The sequence below is a fragment of the Lithobates pipiens genome, unplaced genomic scaffold (genome assembly GCF_037356315.1).
Source record: "Lithobates pipiens isolate NorthernLeopardFrog02 unplaced genomic scaffold, aLitPip1_a1.2 Scaffold_23, whole genome shotgun sequence".
In the NCBI taxonomy this organism is placed as follows: domain Eukaryota; kingdom Metazoa; phylum Chordata; class Amphibia; order Anura; family Ranidae; genus Lithobates; species Lithobates pipiens.
In genome coordinates, this window is record NW_027507785.1 from 166,895,475 (window position 1) to 166,920,013 (window position 24,539).

Below are 24,539 nucleotides of genomic sequence, written 5' to 3' on the forward strand. Positions count from 1 at the left end.
CACATTTTTGGGACCATTGTCATTTATACAGCAATCACTGCTATACAAATGCAGTGATTCCTGTGTAAATGACACTGGCAGTGAAGGGGTTAACCAATGGGTGTTAGTGTAGGGGTTAAGTGTTCCTAGGGGTGTGTTACTTACTGTTGGGGGCTGGGCTTTCTTTTAGTGAACACTGATCTCTGCTCCAATCACATGGAGCAGAGATCAGCGTCACTTGTTGCTAGGCAGAACGGGGAGATGCTGTTTACAACTGCATCTCCCAGTTCAGCCGCCCTGTGAGACGATCGCAGGTATGCCCGCGGCAATCGAGTCTGTGGGACCCGGGACCAGACTCACGGGGGCCCCGACAGGCACGCGACCGCGATGGCAGGGCAGCATTTAAAATTGGACGTACCTGTACGCCAATATGCCTGCCCGTGCCATTCTGCCGACGTACATCGGCGCGCACCGGTTGGGAAGTGGTTAAAGGCAAATTATAGTTTTCTGCAATAAATGAGACCAATGAGCTCAATCCAAGCAAGCAATTAAATCCACAGTTGAAATACTGTACATATATATGAGATTATTTACCTGCCATATCTTGCGTTATATCTATCCAGTCATGGGATATACTGTACATACTTACAAATAATGTGCTGCACTGCTAAATATAGATTAGATACCCAATCAATAATACAGCAAACTCAACTGTAAAAAGTGAAACAAGTCCATAATAACAGTCTCAAAATAAATAAACCTCAAAAAATCTCAACCTTTTTTTTTTTTAAATCAAAACAACGTTTATTGAGCATAAAAAAATACATAAACATACGGGTAAATAGTGCAACAGGCACTACATTTACAAATCAATCCAACTGACATACATAGAAGCATAAAATAGGTTCGAGGGGAGGGAGCTTGCATAATAGGTTCATTGGGTGGTTGAACAATGCGAGGCCGGAGGGGGGGAGGATCATGCGAGAGCCCTGGGGTTGCCAAAGAGAAGCACAACTAGCCATCTGCATCACAGGTGGAGGCTTCCCCCAGCCATCTGTCCCATATTTTGTGATATTTGTTAGGACAACCCCTGTGTATGTAGAGTACTTTTTTATAGGGGAGAGTGATGTTGACAGCTGTAATCCATTGTTGTAGTGTGGGAGGAGTCCCCTTCATCCACGTCCTGGCGATCTGTAGCCTGGCAAGGAATAATGTTTCTTGTAAAAATATATTTAGGTATTTTTGGCCATCAGAGAGTGAGAGAAGTCCCAGCACACATTGACGGGGGCAGAGGGACAGTGGGGAGCCCATGCAATCGTGGAAGAACTGAACCACCTGGGTCCAGAACCTCTGTATGGATGTGCAGGCCCACAGTAGGTGAAAGAAGGGGGCGTTAGGGGAGCTGCAGCAGGGGCAGTTGGGGTTATGTCCATGTCTAAATTTGGAGATGTGGTAGGGCGTCAGGTACGATAGGTGGGTGAGGCGATCGGAGAGTTTAGGAGAAACCGTTTTGCAGTTAGTGAGGGCCTCCTCCCAGTCCTCATCCGTCACATTGCCCAGATCAGGCTCCCATGTTTTCAGCCGGGAGGCGGTAGTGGACGCTATGGGCGTCATGAGTTATGTATAGATTTGGGAGATCAGTTTCTTGGGGTCTTTTCCAAGGACTATGTCCACTAGTAGTGGGACCTCAAGGGCTGGTATGGAGTCACCAAACTGTGTATTAAGTGTCTGTCGGAGTTGGAGGTATCGGAAGAACTTGTGGTTGGGTAGAGCGAAGTCGTCTTTGAGTGTTTGGAATAGAGAAAATTGAGTACTGCCCGTGATACTTTTTTTATTTGCACTAACATACAATTTTTGAGGACAAGCTTTCGGGGGAATGTCCCCTTCTTCAAGGTCCAAGCAGTACTGATTTACAAATTTTTAAGCAGAATGTAAAAAACAAAAAACACATCTCTGAGGGAAAGGAAAGAGAAAAGAGAAAAAAAAAAAAAGAGAGAAAAAAAAACAAGCACATACAAATCAATGGCAATAAAGATAGCAGCAGATTTAGTGAGATAAGACAGAGGGAGAGCTATAGCATGGAGGGGGGGGGGGGGGGGGATGCTGGTCACAGAGGGGGGTCATAACACTTTAGTATAAGGATAAGGAAACCTATATCTAAATTCAGGCCATTATTTTTTGTGTCAAAAATAATTATCATTCTTTTTTTTTTTTTTCAATATAAATAAATGTATTTATTATACACACAATGCTGTTTATACATTATGTCTGAGCAGTCTTATAATATAGAATTTAAACATAAATCAGTATCAGTGCAATGTCACTAAAGCACAAATTAGTATATGTTGTCAAAAGAGCAGCAATAGTTGGATATCTTCCAAATAGTAAACTAAAAAAACTGTGGGCACATTGCCCTTTGCTGACAGGATGGAGTCTCTACACTTAGTATACCCAATGATCCATTATTTATTGGATCCACTAAGCAGTTCTGACTTTATGGGGTTGATCTATTAAAGGCAAACAGGCTGTTCACTTTGCAAGGGAATCTTCCCTTAGCAAATGTGATGAAAATTCACTTGGGTAAAGAATACCCAATCATCAAGAAAAACAGCATTTTTCCTTGCTTGTGATTAAATGGTAGAAGTCAGCACAACTTTACCTTCTTCACTAATCTAAGTAAAAGTTTCCCTACCAAGTAAAAATTCCCTTGCACAGTAAACAGCCTATTTGCCACCAGCAAAGCAACCCTATTACTGCGTAAATATCTTCAGAGCAATACAACCTGGCCTCGGAAACTCAAAGAAAACTTTTCAGTGGAGTTGTTCAATTAGCTCATCAGCATCACATGATAAAACTATAAATTATACCTCCACTGGCCATAGATTTCCAACACATTGAAAGTGAGTCAGCGGTGTTGTGTCTGTCATTTGAAAGCCACCCACTAAAAACCAACACTCTTTCATATTAAAAATACTTATCCCTTTGCATTGAGAAAATGTCATAGCCAATGTCATATTTTTATTGCTGTTTGTGTTCAGGTTCTGTCCCTATGAAGGTTTAAGTAAAGGAGGGGGAATCTCATTTTCGGTGACACAGACCGCAATAAAAATTAGAGGGAATTAAGTTATTCCAATAAAGAATCCATTAAGGCAGGCATCACTAAATAGCGGACCTCAGGCCAGATGTGGACAGTCACTGTCCCATCCAGAGCTGGTTCTTCATCACACCCCGCTGTAATCACAGCGCGGCAGCCGTGGGACAATGCTAGACAGAAATCGGGAGACAAATCAGCCTTGGGTGGAGGGCAGGGAGTTTTCAAGTGTCCCAACAGGCGACCGGCCGCAAGAATGAAGGGCGGTCCCAGCAACCTATCACCTGCCTTGATCCTACCCTCCATACAAAGCTGTGGTTTCTCCCACTGTCTAGAGCTGCCTTGCCTCCTGCCCTCCACTCTGTGTACTCAAGAAAGTTAGGAGAGTGAAGGTGCAGAGTTGAGGAATCTACAATGTGAAATGAGGAGGACAGAGTTAGTGGGGGTCTGTAATGTGAATGGAGGGTAGAGCTATAGGGGCCGAGAGGGGATGCACTGTGATTAGAGGGACAGATCTGTGGGGGTCTGAAATGTGAAGGGGGGAGCAGAGCTGAGGGGGACTGCAATATTAATGAGGGGGACTGCAATGTGAGTGGGGGGGGCAGAGCTGAGGGGGGGCTGCAATATTAATGGGGGACAGAACTTAGGTGGGCTGCAATGTGAATGGTGGGCAGAGCTGAGGGGGGCAGTAATGTGAATGGGGGCAAAGCTTGGGGGGCAGCAACGTGAATGGGGAATGAGCTGAGGGGGCAAAATTGGGGCTGTGGGGGGATGTGAAAGGGGGACAGAGTGAAGGGGGGGTCAGGTGATACTGTGGGGGGTGTGATGTTACAGGGGGGTAGAAGACACCGCTGTCAAGGGACAACTGTGATGTACAAGGGGGGCTGAGGAAAACAAGATTGTGATTTTAGAAGAGGGGGCTGTGATGTGAATAATCAGAGTCATCACACAAAAAGCGATTTATTCAGACTTCGGCTGGAAGAAAATTTTACAGATCGGACCCCCATTGATTTTTTATTCAATACCCCTGCACTAGGGCGTAGGTGACAACAGGGAAATAAGTGCATAATATAAAAAACTCAGAACTAATAAAACTGAGGATCTTCACTAGAGCTATGATATCATTAATATCAGTAACAGTGTTCTGTAATAAACTGAGGTGGTTAACACCAGAGCTGTTTAGTTTTCAAAGATTCCCTCCCTCTAGAGGACATGTGGGTGTGTTTGGATCTGACATGTCAAAATTGTCTGACATGTCCGCCATAATGTTGCAGTCATGATAAAAATCGCAGATTGCCGCCATTACTAGTAAAAAAAATTGAACTGAATGTGCGTTCAGGAAGAACGCTGGATGCAGGACAGGCCAGTAGCTCAATTGCATACTGAGCAAGTTCTGGCCCATGGTCCATCCTCAAGACCCAGTAATCCAGTGGATGGTCTGTTGGAAAGGTCTCCAAGTCTGCTCTTGTGCCAAGATATTCATGCACCATGTAATACAGATGATGGTTGCTTGAACCGATCAGACCTTGGCGCTGAGGACTGAAAAACTGTCTAAAGGCATATGTCAGCTGGCCACCTTCTCCACCTCTCTTCCTCAGCAACACGTTGTCCAGCACCAGGAAATTGTAACCTCCCAGGGTCTGGAAACGGATTTCACAAACCTTTCTTCATGGCCTCCTGAAGATGTTTCCTCCTCTGCTCCCTCTGTGAAGGCAGGATGAGTTCTGCAACCTTACCCTTGTAATGTGGATCAAAAAGTGTTGCCAGCCAGTAAAGATCCCTCTCCTTGATACCACAAATCCTAGGGTCCTTTCGCAGGCTTTGCAGAATCAGGGAGGCCATGCAGCGCAAGTTTGCGGACGCATTCAATTGTGAGTCCTCTGGGTCACTGAGGATGATGTTGTCAGGAATTACCTCCTCCTAACCACGTACAACTCCTTGGGTTTCTGGGGACTGAAAAACATCCATTGAAGACTGCTGCTGAGTGTTATCCTCTATATCCATGCTGACACAATCCTCCTCCTCCTCTTCTTCCTGTGTGCTTGGTGGGCACACAGGAATGCTATCTGGATAAAGGGGGCCTTCAGAGGTAAGGAAGTACTCCTCTTCCTCCCGCTGTTCTGCCTCAAGTGCCCTGTCCATTATTCCACGAAGCGTGTCCTCCAACAGGAAGACAAGAGGGAAAGTATCACTGATGCATACATTGTCGCTGCTCACCATCCTCGTGGCCTCCTCAAATGGTGACAGGACAGTGCATGCATCCTTGATCAGTAGCCACTAGCGTGGCGAAAAAAAGCCAAGCTCCCCTGACCCTGTCCTGGTGCCATACTCACACAGATATTCATTGATGGCCCTCTGCTGCGAGTGCAGCCACTGCAGCATTGCCAATGTTGAGTTCCACCTGGTGGGCATTTCACAAATGAGGCGGTTGGTGGGCAGGTTGCATTCCCTTTGAATGTCAGCCAGCCGAGCACTGGCATTGTATGACTGGCAGAAATGACCACAGACTTTTCTGGCCTACCTCAGGAGATCCTGTAAGCCTGGGTACCTGCTCAAGAACCACTGCACCACCAAATTCAGGATGTGTGCCAAACATGGGACATGGGTCAAGTGTCCCTGTCGGAGGGCAGAGAGAAAGTTGGTGCCATTGTCGCATATAACTATTCCTGGCTGAAGCTGGCATGTCGTCAACCACTTCAGAGCCTGCTCCTGCAGAGCTGACAGAATCTCTGCTCCAGTGTGGCTCCTGTCCCCTAAGCAGACGAACTCAAGCACCGCATGTCTTTTTTTGCCTGAGAGCTTGCGTAGGCACTTGAACACTTACAGAGCACCACTCAGAGGAGAAATCTGCAGAAGAAGCCATAAAGGAAGAAGAAGAGGAGGGGGTGGAGGAGAGAGCTGTGGCAGAATCAACACTAGCATTTTGGAGGCGTGGTGGCGGAACAAGCTCCAACAATAATGAACCCTGTCCTACATCCTTACCAGCTGCCAGCAGAGTTACCCAGTGCATCGTGAAGGAAAGCTAACGCCCCTGCCCATGTTTGCTAGACCATAAGTCAGCGGTAATATGCACTTTACTGCTGGCCCTCCTGTCCAACAAGGCCAAAACATTGCCTTCCACATGCCGGTAGAGAGCCCTAATGGCCTTCCGTGAACAGAAATGGCGTTTTGGAACCTGCCACTGAGGTACAGCACATTTCACAAATTCAGGGGGTAGAGTCTACTAGCTGAAAATGCAGCAGGTGCAGTGCTAGCAATTTGGCTAAGCTAGCATTCAGATGTTGAGCATGTGGATGGCTGGGACTGAATTTCTTTTTACGGTTTAGCAACTGGGGTACGGACATTTGCCTGCTAAAATTAGATGGAGGTATACTGATAGTAGATTGGCTGCAAGTACTTGGGACACTTATTGCTATACCTTCATTCCTCTCAGTGCAGGCTTTTGAGAGGACTGGAGGTATAGTGGGGTTGGAGATCCCAGATGAGGAACAAGGAGAAGTCCGCCTTTTTCTTTGATGTGGGTCTTTCAAGTGCTGCTGCCAACGGACTGCATGGGAGGTTGTCATATGTGTGGTCAAGCATATGCTGTTCTGGCCACACTTGATCTTCTTCAAACATAGGTTGCAAACAGCAATAGCGCGATCTGCTGCACACATGTCAAAAAAGGCCCACACCATGGAACTTTTCAAAATCTGTGGGGAGTCAGCAGAGCCCTGCACCTGCAGAACTTTGCTGTGTGATGCAGTAGGGTGGATGCCCTTAAGCTGCCCCCTAGAGGACATCCTGCCTTGTTGGAGTTGTGCATCCTCCTCCTCTCGTCTATCTGGCACCCAAGTAGAGTCAGTGAGCTCATCATCCCCTCCCTCCTCGTCATTGGAGCAAACTTGGCAGTATGCTCCACCTGGGGGAACATGAATGCCGGTTTCTTGTCCTTCTTGGGCACTCCCTCTCTCTAGGCTCACGTTGCTCCCTTCCTCAACCTGTGAACCAACTTTGCAGCCTTCTAATCGCTGTGCATCTTCCATCAGTATGTACCCAACACTGTGGTCAAATAGTTCGGGGGATTCCTCCGTGCATGATGGTGGGGCTATGGAAGGAGTGACTGTGGACAAGGAGCCGGCAGAATAGGCCGCTTTGGCATCTGCATTGGAAGGCAAACTACTAATGGCTGGAAGGCTACTGAGCCTGGGTGACACAGGAAGAGGTTATCCACTCCACCAACTCTTCTGCATGTTCTGGCTCAATAACACAGCCAGCAGCAGAAAAAAAGGACAAGCGTGCCCCACGGCCACCTGCAGAGGATGCACCACGTCCATGACCAGAATGTTGACTGTAGACTCAGAGCCTGCTTGCACTCTTTTAATGGCCTCTCAGTGTCTGCCTCTCCTTGGTGGCCTTCTGGACATGATGTATATTTTGTTTTGAAACACCTCACTGCACTTTATTATGTACTGTGTACACCACCAGAAAAGTAGTAGCAACTGCACTACGGTTGCACTGTATTGTGTAATGTGTACACCACCAGAAAAGTAGTAGCAACTGCACTACAGTTGCACTGTATTGTGTACTGTGTACACCCCCAGAAATGTAGTAGCAACTGCATTACTGCTGCACTGTATTGTGCACAGTGTACACCACCAGAAAAATAGTAGCAACTGCACTACAGCTGCACTGCATTGTGTAATGTGTACACCACAAGAAAAGTAGTAGCAACTGCACTACGGGTGCACTGTATTGTGTACGGTGTACACCACCAGAAGTGTAGTAGCAACTGCACTACGGCTGCACTGCATTGTGTAATGTATACACACCAGAAAAGTAGTAGCAACTGCACTACGGTTGCACTGTATTGTGTACTGTGTACACCACCAGGAGTGTAGTAGCAATTCCACTACGGCTGCACTGTATTGTGTACTGTGTACACCACCAGAAAAGTAGTAGCAACTGCACTACGGTTGCACTATATGGTGTAATGTGTACAGCACAAGAAAAGTAGTAGCAACTGCAATATGGTTGCACTGTATTGTGTTCTGTGTACACCACCAGAAGTGTAGTAGCAACTGCACTACGGCTGCACTGTATTGGTTTCTGTGTAAACCACCAGAAATTTAGTAGCAACTAAACCGGAAGCTGCAGAGTATATATATATATATATATATATATATATATATATATATATATATATATATATATGTATATACATGAAATACACTGCCTGAAGTTAATTAGAAATATATATATAGTGTGGGACATGGACTTAGTCCCCCTGAGCCATGATTGGCCAAAGGCACCAAAGGCAATTATGGCTCTCTTAGCAGGCACTGGGATTGTCCAAAGCATGCAGGTCAGGTGCATGCTTTGGCCAATCATCATACAGCAATGCACTGCGATCTCGCAGTGCATTATGGGGTGTTCTGCGGGGCGCTCGAATTTCCCGCAAACGCCCCATAATGTTCATTTTTCTGAGAACAGACGAACACCCGATATTCGAGTTGAACTCATGTTCGACCCGAACATCAAGCTCATCCCTACTGGCCAATAAAGAAACAACATCAGCAGATTGATGAACTCATCTTTTTGGTTGTCTTAAAGCATGATAACACGTTATATTACACACAGTTACATAGAAAAATAAAACTTCCATGGTGGCAATTTCGTGACATACTAAAACCATTAAAGCGGTAGTAAACCCGCAAATTTTATTTTTATTTTTTTAAACCTGCAAAGCAAAAGGCATAATGAGCTAGTATGCACCGCATACTAGCTCATTATGAAATACTTACCTTAGAACGAGGCCCTGACATCTGGCCCGATCCACGCCGAGGGAGCTGACAAGCTCCCTCAGCGTTTCTTCCGGGTATCGCGGCTCCGGCGCTGTGAGTGGCCGGAGCCGCGATATCGTCACTCCCGCGCATGCGCGCGGGAGATTTCATTCCGGCCACTGCCGGATTTTCAGGCCGAGAATCCCCTTGTGCGCATGCGCCGCTGCAGTCAGCGACGCATACCGAGGGGAATATGTACCTGTACGGTTTAGGAGATATTTTTTTTACCTACAGGTAAGCCTTATTATAGGCTTTCCTTTAGGTAAAAGTTAAAAATTTGAGTATACAACCACTTTAAATATCCTATCCTCTTGAGAGCACCAGGTGTAAAACCTCAGGAAACCACAAGATGACAGCAAAGTATTCACTCCAGTTGTAATCATGTTCATAATGCAATAACGCTTTTAACTAAAACAGATACAAACAGTTAAAAAACAAGACCTATTATTTCCCTGGCTCTCTAAAATATAGTGTGGATTTCTAAATCTTCATTCAGTCTATTAGGTGACTTTGAAATTAAAAATACAAAAGGCTATCCCGTCACCAAGATTCCAGAATCTGTCCCTACTTGCAATATCAGCAAATAACCTATAGGCCAAATACTTTCATTTGTGTGGATCACCACTGTATATATTTAAAAATTGTCACTGTATTCCACAGCTTTATTGAGGATTTTCCTGCGATGATCCCGAATCTCATTCAAAGGGATTTGGTGGTCTGGTCTAGATTTAAAAAAAAATCACAAATGCACTGTAAGTAGTAGATCGAAAGGTAAAACACAAATGCATTGTAAGTAGTAGATCGAAAGGTATATTTTTTTATCTTCTATCTTTTTATCTCCAACTCCTTCAACCTGCTTGCTGTTACTGCAACCTGGCTCCAGGAATCAGATTTTGCCTTCGCCAGCTACCTTCTCCCATTTTGGCTTCTACTGGACTCACTCAACCAGACTCAGTGGACAAAAAGGAGGTGGTGTTGAACTACTCCTCTCTGCACAAAGCACTTTTCATGTTCTTCCTACACCTTCCTCCCTGTCCCTCTCCTCTTTTGAAGCTCACTGAATTTGTCTTTTTTTCTGGTTTTTCTGAGGATTTATCAGTCTCTTTGGCTAGTGTCATGCTTGCACAATGACTTCTCTGCCTGACTACTCTACACTTGCTAATTTGAAACACCTGCTATTATCCTCAATCCCTTTCATTACCATCCTCCCATATAGATGTTCTCTACTCTTTACTACTCTTAACTCTACACTTCATCCTCCCACTGTCTTCACCCACTAATTTACTGACTGCCCAGGCGACCATCATTCAAAATCATTTCAAAAACAAGATTGACACAATTTGTAATGAGATTCCCACTGTTCCGCTATCTCCCAAACCAATATACAAGATCTAACACCACATTTATTAATACTTTCTTCTTGAGAAGGTCCACTGAGGAAGGTGCTACATTTTTTCCTGAGGCCCACCTAATCAACTGTGTGGTGTGCGAGTGGGCTACTTGTTCAGGGCCAACAATATATGTGTGTTCAGGTTTATTTTGTTCATTTAACAATTATAGCAGTAATCTATTGCTGTAGGGAGAATAGGACAGAGCTGCATCAGCTCTTTTCTGGCCACAAAACTAGGGCAAAATGTTGTGACACCACTTAACATAACGTCACTTTTTATGTAAACATAATGCTGAAGCATTGCTTGACATTGTGTTTACACTGCTCTGCAATGGAGTGCTCTGTAGTAGGAGTAAGCTGGCATTTCCAGCACTAATGACTACTGGTGGAGTCCTATGCTTGTTGGGCACTAGGGCTTTAAGCCATGTGTAGCACCCTCCTAGATAGGTGCTAGGATTAGGTAGAGTTAGTTTTGGCTCACTGCCTTCAGTGGAGCTGTATGTATTTTTGTTGCTAGGTAAATATAGCTTGTCTCACTGTAATCAGTGTGGGTGCAATTGCTGGGTTAGGCAAATTTAGTTCTAGCTCACTGTAATCAGGGCAGTTGCATGTGATTAGTTAGGTCTGTTCAGTGTTTCAGCTGCTGCTGGTTTAATTGTTTCCTCAACTTTCCAGAGAACAGTAGAACTCACTGAAACATAGGTGTGGAGTAATGCAAATATCAGCATGAAAATGTATACAGCCCTGACCAATCCCAGGGAGCGTGGCCCTGAAGGCTGGGAGGCTCTGAGACACAGAGCTGATGGGTCTTTTCCTTCCTGCCCTCTGGTCAGCGGTACCGTGTGCTTGCTGTTCGTGAGACCTCAACTCAGCTAGGGGGCCGGATGCTGAAGTTACAGAGATCTGACTGAGGGTCTGTCACCTGAATATCTAGTCTGGTATCACAGGAGAAAGGTGTCATATGGATGTTGGAAGGAGGTAACCAACTTTCCCTGGACATTTGTGAGTACAGACTGCTGTGAGAGATCTTGGAGACTTTTGGGCTGCTGCCATCACGCTGGTGCTAGAGAGTCAGTTTGCATAAAGGGGGCAATGGGTGGTGTCCTAAAGAGCTCAGTCTATCTAGTTCTTTGTGAAGTGACTGCTCTAATTGCTCTAAAGAAAGAAGCTTTTGTGCTTTAACTGCTTCTACTACAGGTCCACAGTTTGCTTTTGCCAGGACTTCTGCTTCAACTCTACAGAAGGAAGTTTACTGTCCTTATCTTGTACATAGTTCTTTTTAGAGTATCCAACTCAAATTCCCCAACCTTATCCAAGTTACCCCCCCAAAAAAAACCTTAGACTTGTTATTGAGCAAAAGATTGACTGTGATCGAGTGCCTGGCTGCATGCCAATTACTGGGTAAAGGAATCCTGGCAATTCCCAATGGCTCCTTCAGGAGTAGAGCTACACATGCATTTGATTATTCAAGTGCCTGTTGTCTTTCCTGTATTGTACATGGCACACAATATGCTTGAGAATTTAACCTTGGAAGTCCTTCCTTTCAACTTACAGCCTAGGTCTCTAAATTTAAACCCATATGTGTACACCTATTGATATATATCACTTTCTTAAATATAGGTATATTATAGTTACATAGCTGATATGGTTGAATAAAGACACAAGTCTATCCAGCTCAACGGTGACATAAAACACGTACGACGGGACTATAAAGAGGGCAGTAGCCAATAGATTTTCTCTCGTAATTTATTCTGAGCATGCGTGGCACTTTGTCCATCAGAATTGTCTACACACGATCGGAATTTAAACAATTGGATTTTGTTGTTGGAAAATTTTAGATCCTGTTCTCAAACTCTGTGTGTTGGAAATTCAGACGGAAAAAGTCCAATGGAGCCCACACATGATCAGATATTCCGACAACAAGATCGGATCGCACAAAGTCCGACCATGTGTACAGGGCATAATAGTTTTTTGAAACTATCAATACTTCCCACTCACAACACCAATTGTGGAAGTGAGTTCAGCATCCTTTGCTGCTCTAACAGTGAAAACCACTTACGCAGTTTAAGGGTAAACTGCTTCTCCTCCAACTTCATTGAGTGACCATGTGTCTTCTTATACTCCCTGAGACTGAATAGTTTATTCCCTATGCTAGAATCACCACTGAGATATTTATACAGTGTATCTGGAAAGTATTCACAGTGCTTCACTTTTTACACATTTTGTTATGTTACAGCCTTATTCCAAAATGGATGCAATTCATTATTTTCCTCAAAATTCTACAAACAATACCCCATAATGACAATGTAAAAGAAGTTTGTTTGAAATCTTTGCAAATTAATAAAAAAAAAAAAAAAATCTTTGCTCAATACTTTGTTGAAGCACCTTTGGCACCAATTACAGCCTCAAGTCTTTTTGAGTATGATGCTACAAGCTTAGCACACCTATTTTTGGGCAGTTTCTCTTCTTTGTAGGTCAAGCTCAATTAGGTTGAATGGGGAGAGTCGGTTCACAGCCATTTTCAGATCTCTCCAGAGATGTTCAATCGGGTTCAAGTCTGGGCTCTGGCTGGCCCACTCAAGGACATTTACAAAGTTGTCCCATAGCCACTTCTTTGTTATCCTGGCTGTGTTCTTAGGGTTGTTGTCCTGTTGGAAGATGAACCCTCACCCCAGAGCACTCAGGAGCAGGTTTTCATCAAGGATGTCTCTGTGCATTGCTGCATTCATTTTTCTCTCGATACTGACTAGTCTTCCAGTTCTTGCCACTGAAAAACATCCCCACAGCATGATGCTGCCACCACCACGCATCACTGTAGGGATGGTATTGACCAGGTGATGAACAGTGCCTGGTTTCCTCCAGACATGAAGCTTGCCATTCAGGCCAAAGAGTTCAATCTTTGTTTTATCAGACCAGAGAACTTTGTTTCTCATGGTCTGAGAGTCCTTCAGGTGCCTTTTGGCAAACTCCAGGCAGGCTGTCTTGTGCCTTTTACCAATGAGTGGCTTCCGTCTGGCCACACTACCATACAGGCCTAATTGGTGGAGTGCTGCAGAGATGGTTGTTCTTCTGAAAGGTTCTCCTCTGACCACAGAGAAATGCTGGAGCTCTGCCAGAGTGACCACTGGGTTCTTGGTCACATCCCTGACTAGAGCTCTTCTGCACTGATTGCTCAGTTTGGCCGGGCAGCCCGCTCTAGGAAGATTGCTAGTGGTTCCAAACTACTTCTATTTATGGATAATGGAGGCCACTGTGCTCATTGGGACCTTCAATGATGAAGAAGTGTTTCTGTACCCTTCCCCAGAGCTGTGCCTCGATACAATCCTGTCTCTGAGGTCTACAGACAATTCCTTGGACTTCATGGCTTGGTTTGTGCTCCATGGGACCTTATATAGACAGGGGTGTTCCTTTCCAAATCATGTCCAGTGAACTGAACTTACTAGAGGAGGACTCCAAACAAGTTGTAGAAACATCTCAAGGATGATCAGTGGAAACAGGATGCATCTGAGCTCAATTTTGGGTGTCATGGCAAAGGCTGTAAATAATTATTTACATATTTTTTTTTTTTATAAATTTACCAAGATTTAAACAAACTTCTTTTACGTTGTCATTATGGGGTATTGTTTGTAGAATTCTGTGAAAAATAAAGAATTTAATCCATTTTGGAATAAGGCTATAACATTACAAAATGGGGAGAAAGTGAAGTGCTGTGAATACTTTCTGGATGCACTGTATATCGCTATTATATCTCCTCTCAAGCGTCTCTTCTCCAGGGAGAATAAGTATAAAATTTGTAGTTGTTCCTCGTAACGGAGGTCCTCCTGTCCCCTTATCAATTTTGTTGCCCTTCTCTGGACTCTCTCCAGCTCCAGCACATCCTTTCCGAAGATTGGTGACCAGAACTGGACAGCATACATCAGATGTGGTTAGAACTAGAGTTTTATAAAGTGGCAGAATTATTGTTTTATCTCTTGAGTAAATATCCCTTTTTATGCATGACAATATTCTGCTAGATTTGCTTGCTGCAGCTTGGCATTTCATGCTGTGCTAAGTCTGTCATCTACTAAGACCCCCAGATCTTTTTCCATCCTGGATTCCCCCAGAGTTTCTCCCTCTAGTGCAGCCTTTCTCAACCTTTTCAACACAGAGGAACCCTTAAAATAGTTCTCTGGGCTCGGGGAAGCCCTGCTAAAAATTAGAAATCTACAACTCATGATGCATTAGTGTGATGGTCAGTAGGAAGAATGGTCCTTACACTTGTGTTCATTGGGAAGAATTACCCCCTTACACATAGCTGAAAAGATCAATGGTGTCAGTGGGAACTTATCCAAGAGGCAGAATTGGCCCAATGCTGAAGGAACCCCTAGCAACCTCTGGAGGAACCCTAGGGTTCCACGGAACCCTGGTTGAGAATCCCTACTCTAGTGAGTAACTTGTGTGAATAGACAATTCATACATATTTACAAACAGAGAAATCTGTCATTGGTAACTTACCAAGCCTCATCCAAAAGCTGCTGCTTCTCTTGAAGTTCTTTCCTCAAGCTCTCCACTTCCACTTTGAGCTTGATATTCTATGAATAAAGAAAGCTCAATTAATAAAATACAGAATTTCAGCAACATTTCTTCGACTTAGAATAAACTTTTTAGTTTTGTGTGAAATATAAGTACACTAATCATAAGAGATATATGTGATCTGATATTGGTGGCCCCACTTTTAATACTTATGTGATCTGAGATTGGTGGCCCCATCTTTTAATACTTGTGAATGACAAACCTTAAAGAAACGTGCAGCAAATAACAGTCAAGGACAAGTCAGAATTCCTTATCTCCATGGTTGACCTGGGTATTGAAAAATCTGTATGAAACCAAGATAAATCATCAGCATTAGCCAATAGCAAAGCTATTTGTCTTTCATGAAAGGATTTATTTAACCTCCCTGGCGGTATTCCCGAGTCTGGCTCAGGGTGGAATATCAGAACCAAAAGCGGTAACCTCGAGCCAGACTTGGGATCGCATCACAAGATCCTGGAAGAGCTTACTTACCTTGTCCCCTGGATGCTGTGATGTCTTCCTTGCAGTGTGAGCGGCTCGTCCTCCGCTCGACTCATCACGGAGCCGAGCTCCGTTCCCTGCGATCGTTGTGACGCACGGGGACGGAGAACGGCGCCAAATTCAAAAAAACAAAACACACACTATACATACAGTACACAGTAATCTTACAGATTACATTACTGTATGTAATTATTTCACCTCCCTTTTGTCCCTTGTGGTTTCTCCAGTGCTCTGCATGCCATTTTATATTATAAAAACTGTTCTTTCTGCCTGGAAATTGGAGATTGTCCATAGCAACCAAAACCGTTCCTTTACATCAAAAGTGGTTTTAGACCATCTAGAAAACAGTGATAATAAATTAGAATCACTCGCAGAATTGAGCGATAGTGACTTGTGGGGAGATCCATCTTCAAACACTGAAAAGTAATGACAGCAACAATTCTGCAACTGAGCAAATTTCTGTGTATTTGATTTGATTAAATTATTGAATAATTTTTATTATCATTATATTATTATTTGGTATAATTATTTATAGTTATTTATTATATTATAATTTATGATTTCATTTTTCAGACTTTATCATACCTGGGATGTCTACTAGACTCTGGTTTAAGCGAGTTATTCCTAAGAATTACAGATCTACAATATAAAAGCCAAATTTCCATGCAAAATAATTGTACCACTTTCAGCACCAAAAATCTGAAATAATCATACTGCCAGGGTGGTTAATTTCAAACCATAAGCATTATCGCTGCTTTAAACAAGTAGATCAGCTTCACTGAAGTTCTGAAAAAATGTGTAAAACATTTTTCATCTGCATGAAAAATTATTTTAATATGTAATTAGAGATGAGCGAATTAATTTGCATTAGCTAGAACCTAGGGACGACCCAGATCAGGGTTTCTCAACCATGGTTCACTGGAACTATAGGGTTCCTCCAGAGGTTGCTAGGGGTTCCTTGAGCAATGAGCAATTTCTGCCTCTCGGATAAGTTCCCACTGACACCATTGATCTTTTTCACTATCTGTAAGGGAGTAATTCTTCCCAATAACCACAAGTGTAAGGAACACTCTTCCCACTGGCCATCACACTAATGTATCTAGCTGTAGACACAGATATTTTTAGCAGGGGTTCCCTGGTGTGAAAAGTTATTTCAAGGGTTCCTCTCTGTGGAAAGGTTGAGAAAGGCCGATCAAGATGGTTGGTCTAAGCTGGGGTACACTAGGAAGTTTTTATTTTGCTCCACTATTGAGAGAGATTCGCTCACTTGAAATGTTCCTCTCATGTGATATAACTGTCCTTGTGTAGCACAGACCCCCAAATTGGGCTGGCTTATTTATACCAGGTTCCATCCCCTGTGAGGCACATGGCAGCCAGGCACACAGCAGTTCACAGTCTCTCAACTCAGAAAGTGCATGTATTTTTTTAGTTTATTTGCTGGTTTAATTTGGATAGAGTGTAGGTAAGCCTTGGGATACTCCAAGTTAGCAGAAAAATAATAGACAGCTCTAACTGTACAGTCACTTCAGGGTGCCACTACCCTCTTATATTCTGTTTTTACTGAACTACAACTCAGGGGACCCCATTGCAAAGGTAAAGCCTGAGTCAGCAAACTGGAGTGAGCTCTCCCATAGGTGGCAAGAACTTTCTTGCAGTACCAGCCAGCCTCTGTACTGGGTGCCTCCAGGTAAGATCCTTGCGCACTTCCTGCACTGCTCTTCAGGAACCATGGATGTGGGTCCCCTAGCTCTAGTTGGAGCTGGGACCCAGATAAGCTTCTTCTAAGCCGCAGCTATCAACCTGGAGGGCCTCAGCCCCCAGCCTGGGTCTTCTCCCATAGAAACAAAGACCCTGCTATTCCAGGCTCCATCTCATTTATACACACCTCAGCCTCCTACTGGTCATTCTTCCTGCCAGGGATTGGCTGAGGCTGCATGAGTATACAGATGAGGGTCTGCCTTCTCCACCCACTAAATTCTAGAACTTACCAGAATCTTGTTGTGCTACACTTGTAAGGAAAGTGATATAATAGAATACACTGGGGTATGGCATTATAAGAAAGTACTACCTCAGAATGCAACTACTTCACAATTGACATAATCCAGGGAGGGCACAGGATGGAGAAATGGAGAGAGAAGTAGACACACAATAATAATATAATGTGATTCAATGCATGAGGTGATGTACCTCCATCCCGAACTAGTCTTATACAATAGTAATTAAAATGCCCATGAGACTTTATATGAGGTACAACACAGACAACAGTATAGTTACAAAAAAAGTTTTTTTTACAATAAAACAGAATGTGTAAATGTAAAAAACATAGTTTCATAGTTAGTAAGGTTAAATAAAGACACCAGTCCATCCTGAGTGAACATCTACAATTGTCCCTATCCCTGTGCATTGGACACTCACATTGGTCCCTGCCCTCAGGGAGCCCACAATCCAAGGTCCCCATTCATATATTGGGGCCAATGTGCCTACCTGCATGTCTTTGGATTGTGGGGGGAGGCTGGGGTGCCTGGAGGAGGCCCACACGGGCACGGGGAGAACATGAGGGCTCCAGGCAGGTAGTGTCATTGGGATTTGAACCAGTGGCCCTTCTTGCTGCTAGGTGAGAGTGCTAGCCACTACACCACTGTGCCGCCCCTTATAGGCTAACTATAAATAGAGCTGCATAATTTTCACACAAATATGCATAATTAATGATAATAATAATTCCTTTTTTAACTGTTCTGTTGTCGGTATTGTACCTCATTTAAAGTCCCATGGGCATTTGACTTACTATTTTAAGTAGACACACAAGATGAGACTGTAACATTACTAAAGGTAGTTTAAAAGCAGTATTAAACACAAAAGCAAACATTTATTATATTGCAGATTACCAATTCTTAGGTGTGATGGCTGCATTCGTTTTTTTAGGCTTTCTTTCCATTATTTTCACCTAGCAATCTGGCCAGTATGTTGTTTTCAAAAGAAAAAGCTCTCCTGCATATGTAGCAATTACAGGGATGAGACAAACCAATTACCACTGACAGGGATGCTAACAATGATCAGCTTTTATTTATGTAAATCCTTTATCGTAGAAGAAACTGATTATAAAGTAACTGATTATAAAGTGTGAGCTGATCTGATAGTACATTTAACATTTCCTTTCCCCAAGATTAACAATGCTACTTTCCAAAAGTGCCTCTGTGCTCCTTCCTCCAGAGTTGGGGCACTCTAATACAGGAGGTGTGACACTGGCCAGATCACCGGGTAAAAACAGAGAGGAAGAAACTTAAAAAGACAAAACAAATGCAGCCACCACATATAATGATTGGTAAGCTGCAATATATTATATTTTTGGTTTTGGATTTAATGCCACTTTAAGGAATGCAACACTGAGTTGGGGAACAGAGAGAGAAGTAATACATGAGCCAAAAGAGTATATATTTACAGTAAGTGGGCACGAGAAGATTATAGTACTGCTGACTGGAAACAGGAGGTATGCTGCTGCCAAGGAGTGGGAGAGGAGGTTGGTAACTAAATACTTAGGTTGAGTGCAGGAATTGCAGTATATTCAATGAGGGTGTTAAGCTGACTGTTTTAAGAAGCCTCCAGTACTTTCCCCTTTTTCAGTCAATACAGGTTATAGGAAGCATTGCTCTGTGTGCTGGATGGGCCATCTCATTGCAGGCATAAATATGGGGAAGGATGATTGTGTGCTGGGGACATACTATAAAGGCAAATAAGTTTGCTGGGGTGAGATCTCAGAGGACTTGGGGTCCGTCCTGGCCGGTAGAGCGGTAAATACTGTTAGCGGCTGTAGCCGCTGACAATAATCGCATGAAAAATCCGACAGGCTGGTTGTACTATTCAGCCTGCCCATACATGGTTCAAATCTTGTCCGGTCCCTGCTGAACCAGTTGAGATTTGAACCGCCTATGGCCAACTTAAATCTGTTGTTTTTCAACAAAGCAAGGTGCCCTACAGATGTAGCAGTATAGGGATGAGACAAACTACCACTGACAGGGGTTCTTACAATGATTAGCTTCTATGTATGTCAAGCCTTTTTCCCAAAAAGAAAAACTGTTGCTGTAACTGCTTATAGAGTTTGGTTTTAATTTGTTAGTGTATCTAAATTTGCTAGTACATCTAGCACTCCCCTCTCCCCAGACGGACAATGCTCTATCCAAACGTGTCTCTGTTGATTCTTTGTACAGAGTGTAGGCACCTTAATACAGGAGGTGTGTTGAAAACAGAAGAAAAAAGCATCAAAAAGAATACTAATGCAGGCACTCACATCTAATAATTGGCAAGCTGCAATATAATACTTTTTTGTTTTGGGTTCAATATTACTTTAAGAAACAGCTACTAAACTACAGCTGAATTAGTGGCATGGAGATAGGGCCTAAGGCTGGATTCACACCTATGCATTTTTAATGCTTTTCGCATTTTGCAGATTTGCACTACAGAAATTGTTCCATAGGAAACAATGTTCAATGCTCTGTAGTGAAAATCTGCAAAAAGCCCTAAAACTGCATAGGCGTGAATCCAGCCTAAGATCTAGTTTCATTTTTGAATATGAGAATATGAAAAAAAATGAAATACCTTAAAAAGGGAACTGCAGTCTGCTCACACAATTTGTAATAAAAACATCTTTTACCATTCTTAAGTTTCTCTCCAACCACTTTGCATATTATTTTATATATACTGTGATTCTGTACTTGCCAAATATGCTGCAGAAATCTCCCTCCACTAAGACGGGCTGCACCCATTTTAACTGTGGGCAGCTGAAGCCGCTGCCTGTTCACTTCCTGGATTTACACAGACATGCAGAGGCACACCTCCAGCTCTGCAGCTTACATTGGCCCTCTTATGACTCATCCCCTCCCCGTTCCTGGCAAACTCTCATGAGAGTGAGAAAGAGAGAGCTGTGGATGATGTCATAAGCCTATGCTTTTACCAGACATGAAACAGGAAGTGGGCTGTATAAGGTATTTACTAGCAGAAAAAAAGGTGTTTTACTATCCAAAGTTAAAACAACAAGGGCAGAAGATTTAATAGATGGAAATGTGAAAAAATGACTGTAGGTCCGCTTTAAAGTGATACTAAAGGCTCTTTATTTTTTTTGGTTAAAAAATAACAAACATGTTATACTTGCCTGCTCTGTGCAATGGTTTTGCACAGAGCAGCACAGATCCTCCAATTCTTGGGTCCCTCGCTGGCGCTCCAAGCCCCTCCCTCCCACGAGTGCCCCCAGAGCAAGCAGCTTGCTCGGGGGGCACCAGAGCTGATCCACAGGCCCCACCTCCTCTCTCTCTTCATTGGCTCACTGACTTGGATTGACAGCAGCAGGAGCCAATGGTGCTGTCTCAGTTAACCTCCCTGGTGGTATGATTCAGTCTGGATTTAGGTGCTGAAAGCGGTACAATTATTTTGCATGGAAATTTGGCGTCTTATATTGTAGTCCTGTAATTCTTAGGAATAACTTAACCACTTGCCGACCGCCTCACGCCGATCTACGTCATCAGAATGGCACGGGCAGGCATAAGCACATATATGTACGTCCTTTGCCTCCCGCGGGTCGGGGGCCCGATCGGGCCCCCGCCCGGTGCCTGCGGCGGTCGGTTTTCGTTCGGGAGCGATCCCGGACGAGGGGACGGCCATTCATTCATGGCCACCCCCTCGCGATCGCTCCCGACGAATGGAAATCCCCGGTGACATCACTTCCTCTCCTGTAATGTAAACACAGGAGAGGAAGTGATGTATTCTCTCCTCCGTGTCGGTATTTTTCGTTCCGACACGGAGGAGAGCGGATCAGTGAGTTGCACCAACACATCCCACACACAGTAGAACATGCCAGGCACACTCACACCCCCCCTTTACCCCCCGATCACCCCCCCAATTACCCCTGCCCCCCAGTCACAGTGACACCAATGTCATTTTTTTTTTTTTTTTTTTTTTTTTGCATTGGTGTCATTTGTGACTGTAATAACTGTTAGGGCAGTTAGGGTTAGCCCCCTTTAGTTCTAATGTACCCCCCTAACCCCCCCAATAAAGGTTTAACCCCGTGATCACCCCCCGTCGCCAGTGTCACTAAGGCTGGGTTCACATTGCAGCGGTTTATGAGAACGAATGTGATTCGCACCGCACTGCAGTGCAAATCACATCCGATCTCTGTGCGATTCGAGTTCAGCCATTCGCCGCACCCGCCGCACCCGCCACACCCGCCGCACCCGCCGCAAATTCGCACGGGACCCTTTTTTTGGCCCGCAGCAGAATCGGATCGCATGGGTGTTCACACCATGCGATCCGAGTTTGCAGATCGCACTGCGATATGCGAACTGATCTGGGGGTGTCAGTAACATTTCACTGACACTCCCAGCAGTTCGCATAGGGCAGTGTGAACTGCCGCCGGGAGGCATGCGATGCGGGAACCCGCCGCGGATTCGCGGCGTTTCCGCATCGCTCCAGTGTGAACCCAGCCTAATAAGCGATCATTTTTCTGATCGCCGTATTAGTGTCACAGGTGACGCTAGTTAGGCAGGTAGGTATTTAGGTTCGCCGCAGCTTTTTATAGCGCTAGGGACCCCCATATACTACCGCATAAAGCCCCCTGATTGCCCCCTAGTTAACCCTTTCACCAGTGATCACCATATAACTGTTACAGGTGACGCTGGTTGGTTAGTTATTTTTTTATAGTTTCAGGGCACCCGCCATTTATTACCTAATAAAGGTTTAACCCCCTGATCACCCGGCAGGTGTCATTTGTGACTAATAACTGTTAGGGCAGTTAGGGTTAGCCCCCTTTAGTTCTAAGGTACCCCCCTAACCCCCCCAATAAAGGTTTAACCCCGTGATCACCCCCCGTCGCCAGTGTCACTAAGGCTGGGTTCACATTGCAGCGGTTTATGAGAACGGATGTGATTCGCACCGCACTGCAGTGCAAATCACATCCGATCTCTGTGCGATTCGAGTTCAGCTATACAGATAGTATGGCTGAATTCGTGTCGCACCCGCCGCAAACTCGCACGGGACCCTTTTTTTGGTCCGCAGCAGAATCGGATCGCATGGGTGTTCACACCATGCGATCCAAGTTTGCAGATCGCACTGCGATATGCGAACTGATCTGGGGGTGTCATTAACATTTCACTGACACTCCCAGCAGTTCGCATAGGGCAGTGTGAACTGCCGCCGGGAGGCATGCGATGCGGGAACCCGCCGCGCATTCGTGGCGTTCCCGCATCGCTCCAGTGTGAACCCAGCCTAATAAGCGATCGTTTTTCTGATCGCTGTATTAGTGTCACAGGTGACGCTAGTTAGGCAGGTAGGTATTTAGGTTCGCCGCAGCTTTTTATAGCGCCAGGGACCCCCATATACTACCGCATAAAGCCCCCTGATTGCCCCCTAGTTAACCCTTTCACCAGTGATCACCATATAACTGTTACAGGTGACGCTGGTTGGTTAGTTATTTTTTTATAGTTTCAGGGCACCCGCCATTTATTACCTAGTCTCACTAGTGTACCCCTAAATTTAGGGGTGTCTACTTTCTAAAATGGGGTCATTTGGGGGGGGGGGGGTTTGTGCCATCTTGGCATTTTATGGCCTTCAAAACTGTAACGCCCTTAGAAAGCCTGAAGGCGGTGCTTGGTTTTTGGGGCCCCGTACGCGGCTAGGCTCCCAAAAAGTCCCACATATGTGGTATCCCCGTACTCAGGAGAAGCAGCAGAATTTATTTTGGGGTGTCATTTCACATATGCCCATGGCATGCGTGAGCAATATATCATTTAGTGACAACTTTGTGAAAAAAAAAAAAAGTTTGTAATTTTCCCGCAACTTGTGGCAAAATATAAAATATTCCATGGACTCAACATGCCTCTCAGCAAATAGCTTGGGGTGTCTACTTTCTAAAATGGGGTCATTTGTGGGGGTTTTGTGCCATCTTGGCATTTTATGGCCTTCAAAACTGTAATAGGTAGTGAGAAGTGAACTCAAAAAATTACGCCCTTAGAAAGCCTGAAGGCGGTGCTTGGTTTTCGGGGCCCCGTACGCGGCTAGGCTCCCAAAAAGTCCCACATATGTGGTATCCCCGTACTCAGGAGAAGCAGCAGAATTTATTTTGGGGTGTCATTTCACATATGCCCATGGCATGCATGAGCAATATATCATTTAGTGACAACTTTGTGAAAAAAAAAAAAAAAAAAAAAAAGTTTGTAATTTTCCCGCAACTTGTGGCAAAATATAAAATATTCCATGGACTCAACATGCCTCTCAGCAAATAGCTTGGGGTGTCTACTTTCTAAAATGGGGTCATTTGTGGGGGTTTTGTGCCATCTTGGCATTTTATGGCCTTCAAAACTGTAATAGGTAGTGAGGCGTGAAATCAAAAATTGACGCCCTTAGAAAGCCTGAAGGCGGTGCTTGGTTTTCGGGGCCCTGTACGCGGCTAGGCTCCCAAAAAGTCCCACATATGTGGTATCCCCGTACTCAGGAGAAGCAGCAGAATTTATTTTGGGGTGTCATTTCACATACGCCCATAGCATGTGTGAGCAATATATCATTTAGTGACAACTTTGTGTAAAAAAAAAAAAAAAATTTTTTTTTTGTCATTATTCAATCGCTTGAGGCAAAAAAATAAAATATTCAATGGGCTCAACATGCCTCTTATCAATTTCCTTAGGGGGTCTACTTTCCAAAATGGGGTCATTTGGGGGGGTTTTGTACTGCCCTGTCATTTTAGCACCTCAAGAAATGAGATAGGCAGTCGTAAACTAAAAGCTGCGTAAATTCCAGAAAACGTACCTTAGTTTGTAGATGTGACAACTTTTGCGCAAACCAATAAATATACAATTATTGACTTTTTTTTTACCAAAGACATGTGGCTGAATACATTTTGTCCTAAATGTATGACTAAAATTGAGTTTATTGGATTTTTCTAATAACAAAAAGTAGAAAATATCATTTTTTTTCAAAATTTGCGGTCTTTTTACGTTTATATCGCAAAAAATAAAAATCGCAGAGGCAATCAAATACCATCAAAAGAAAGCTCTATTTGTGGGAAGAAAAGGACGCAAATTTTGTTTGGGTACAACATTGCATGACCGCGCAATTACCAGTTAAAGCAGCGCAGTGCCAAAGTGTAAAAAGACCTCTGGTCATTTACCAGCAAAATGGTCCGGTCTGAAAGTGGTTAAATATGTTCAAACCAGAGTCTAGCAGA

General features: G+C 44.1%; 1 protein-coding gene across 1 annotated transcript in view; it reads right to left on the reverse strand.

Annotated features, from left to right (window-relative positions):
• LOC143928001 (myomegalin-like) overlaps positions 1–24,539 on the reverse strand; it is a 426,442-nt gene that overhangs the window by 376,883 nt on the left and 25,020 nt on the right. The window contains exon 2 of the mRNA XM_077452562.1: positions 14,777–14,853. Within this exon, the coding sequence (XP_077308688.1) occupies positions 14,777–14,853 (77 nt within the window). The remainder of the gene's footprint in view (positions 1–14,776; positions 14,854–24,539) is intronic.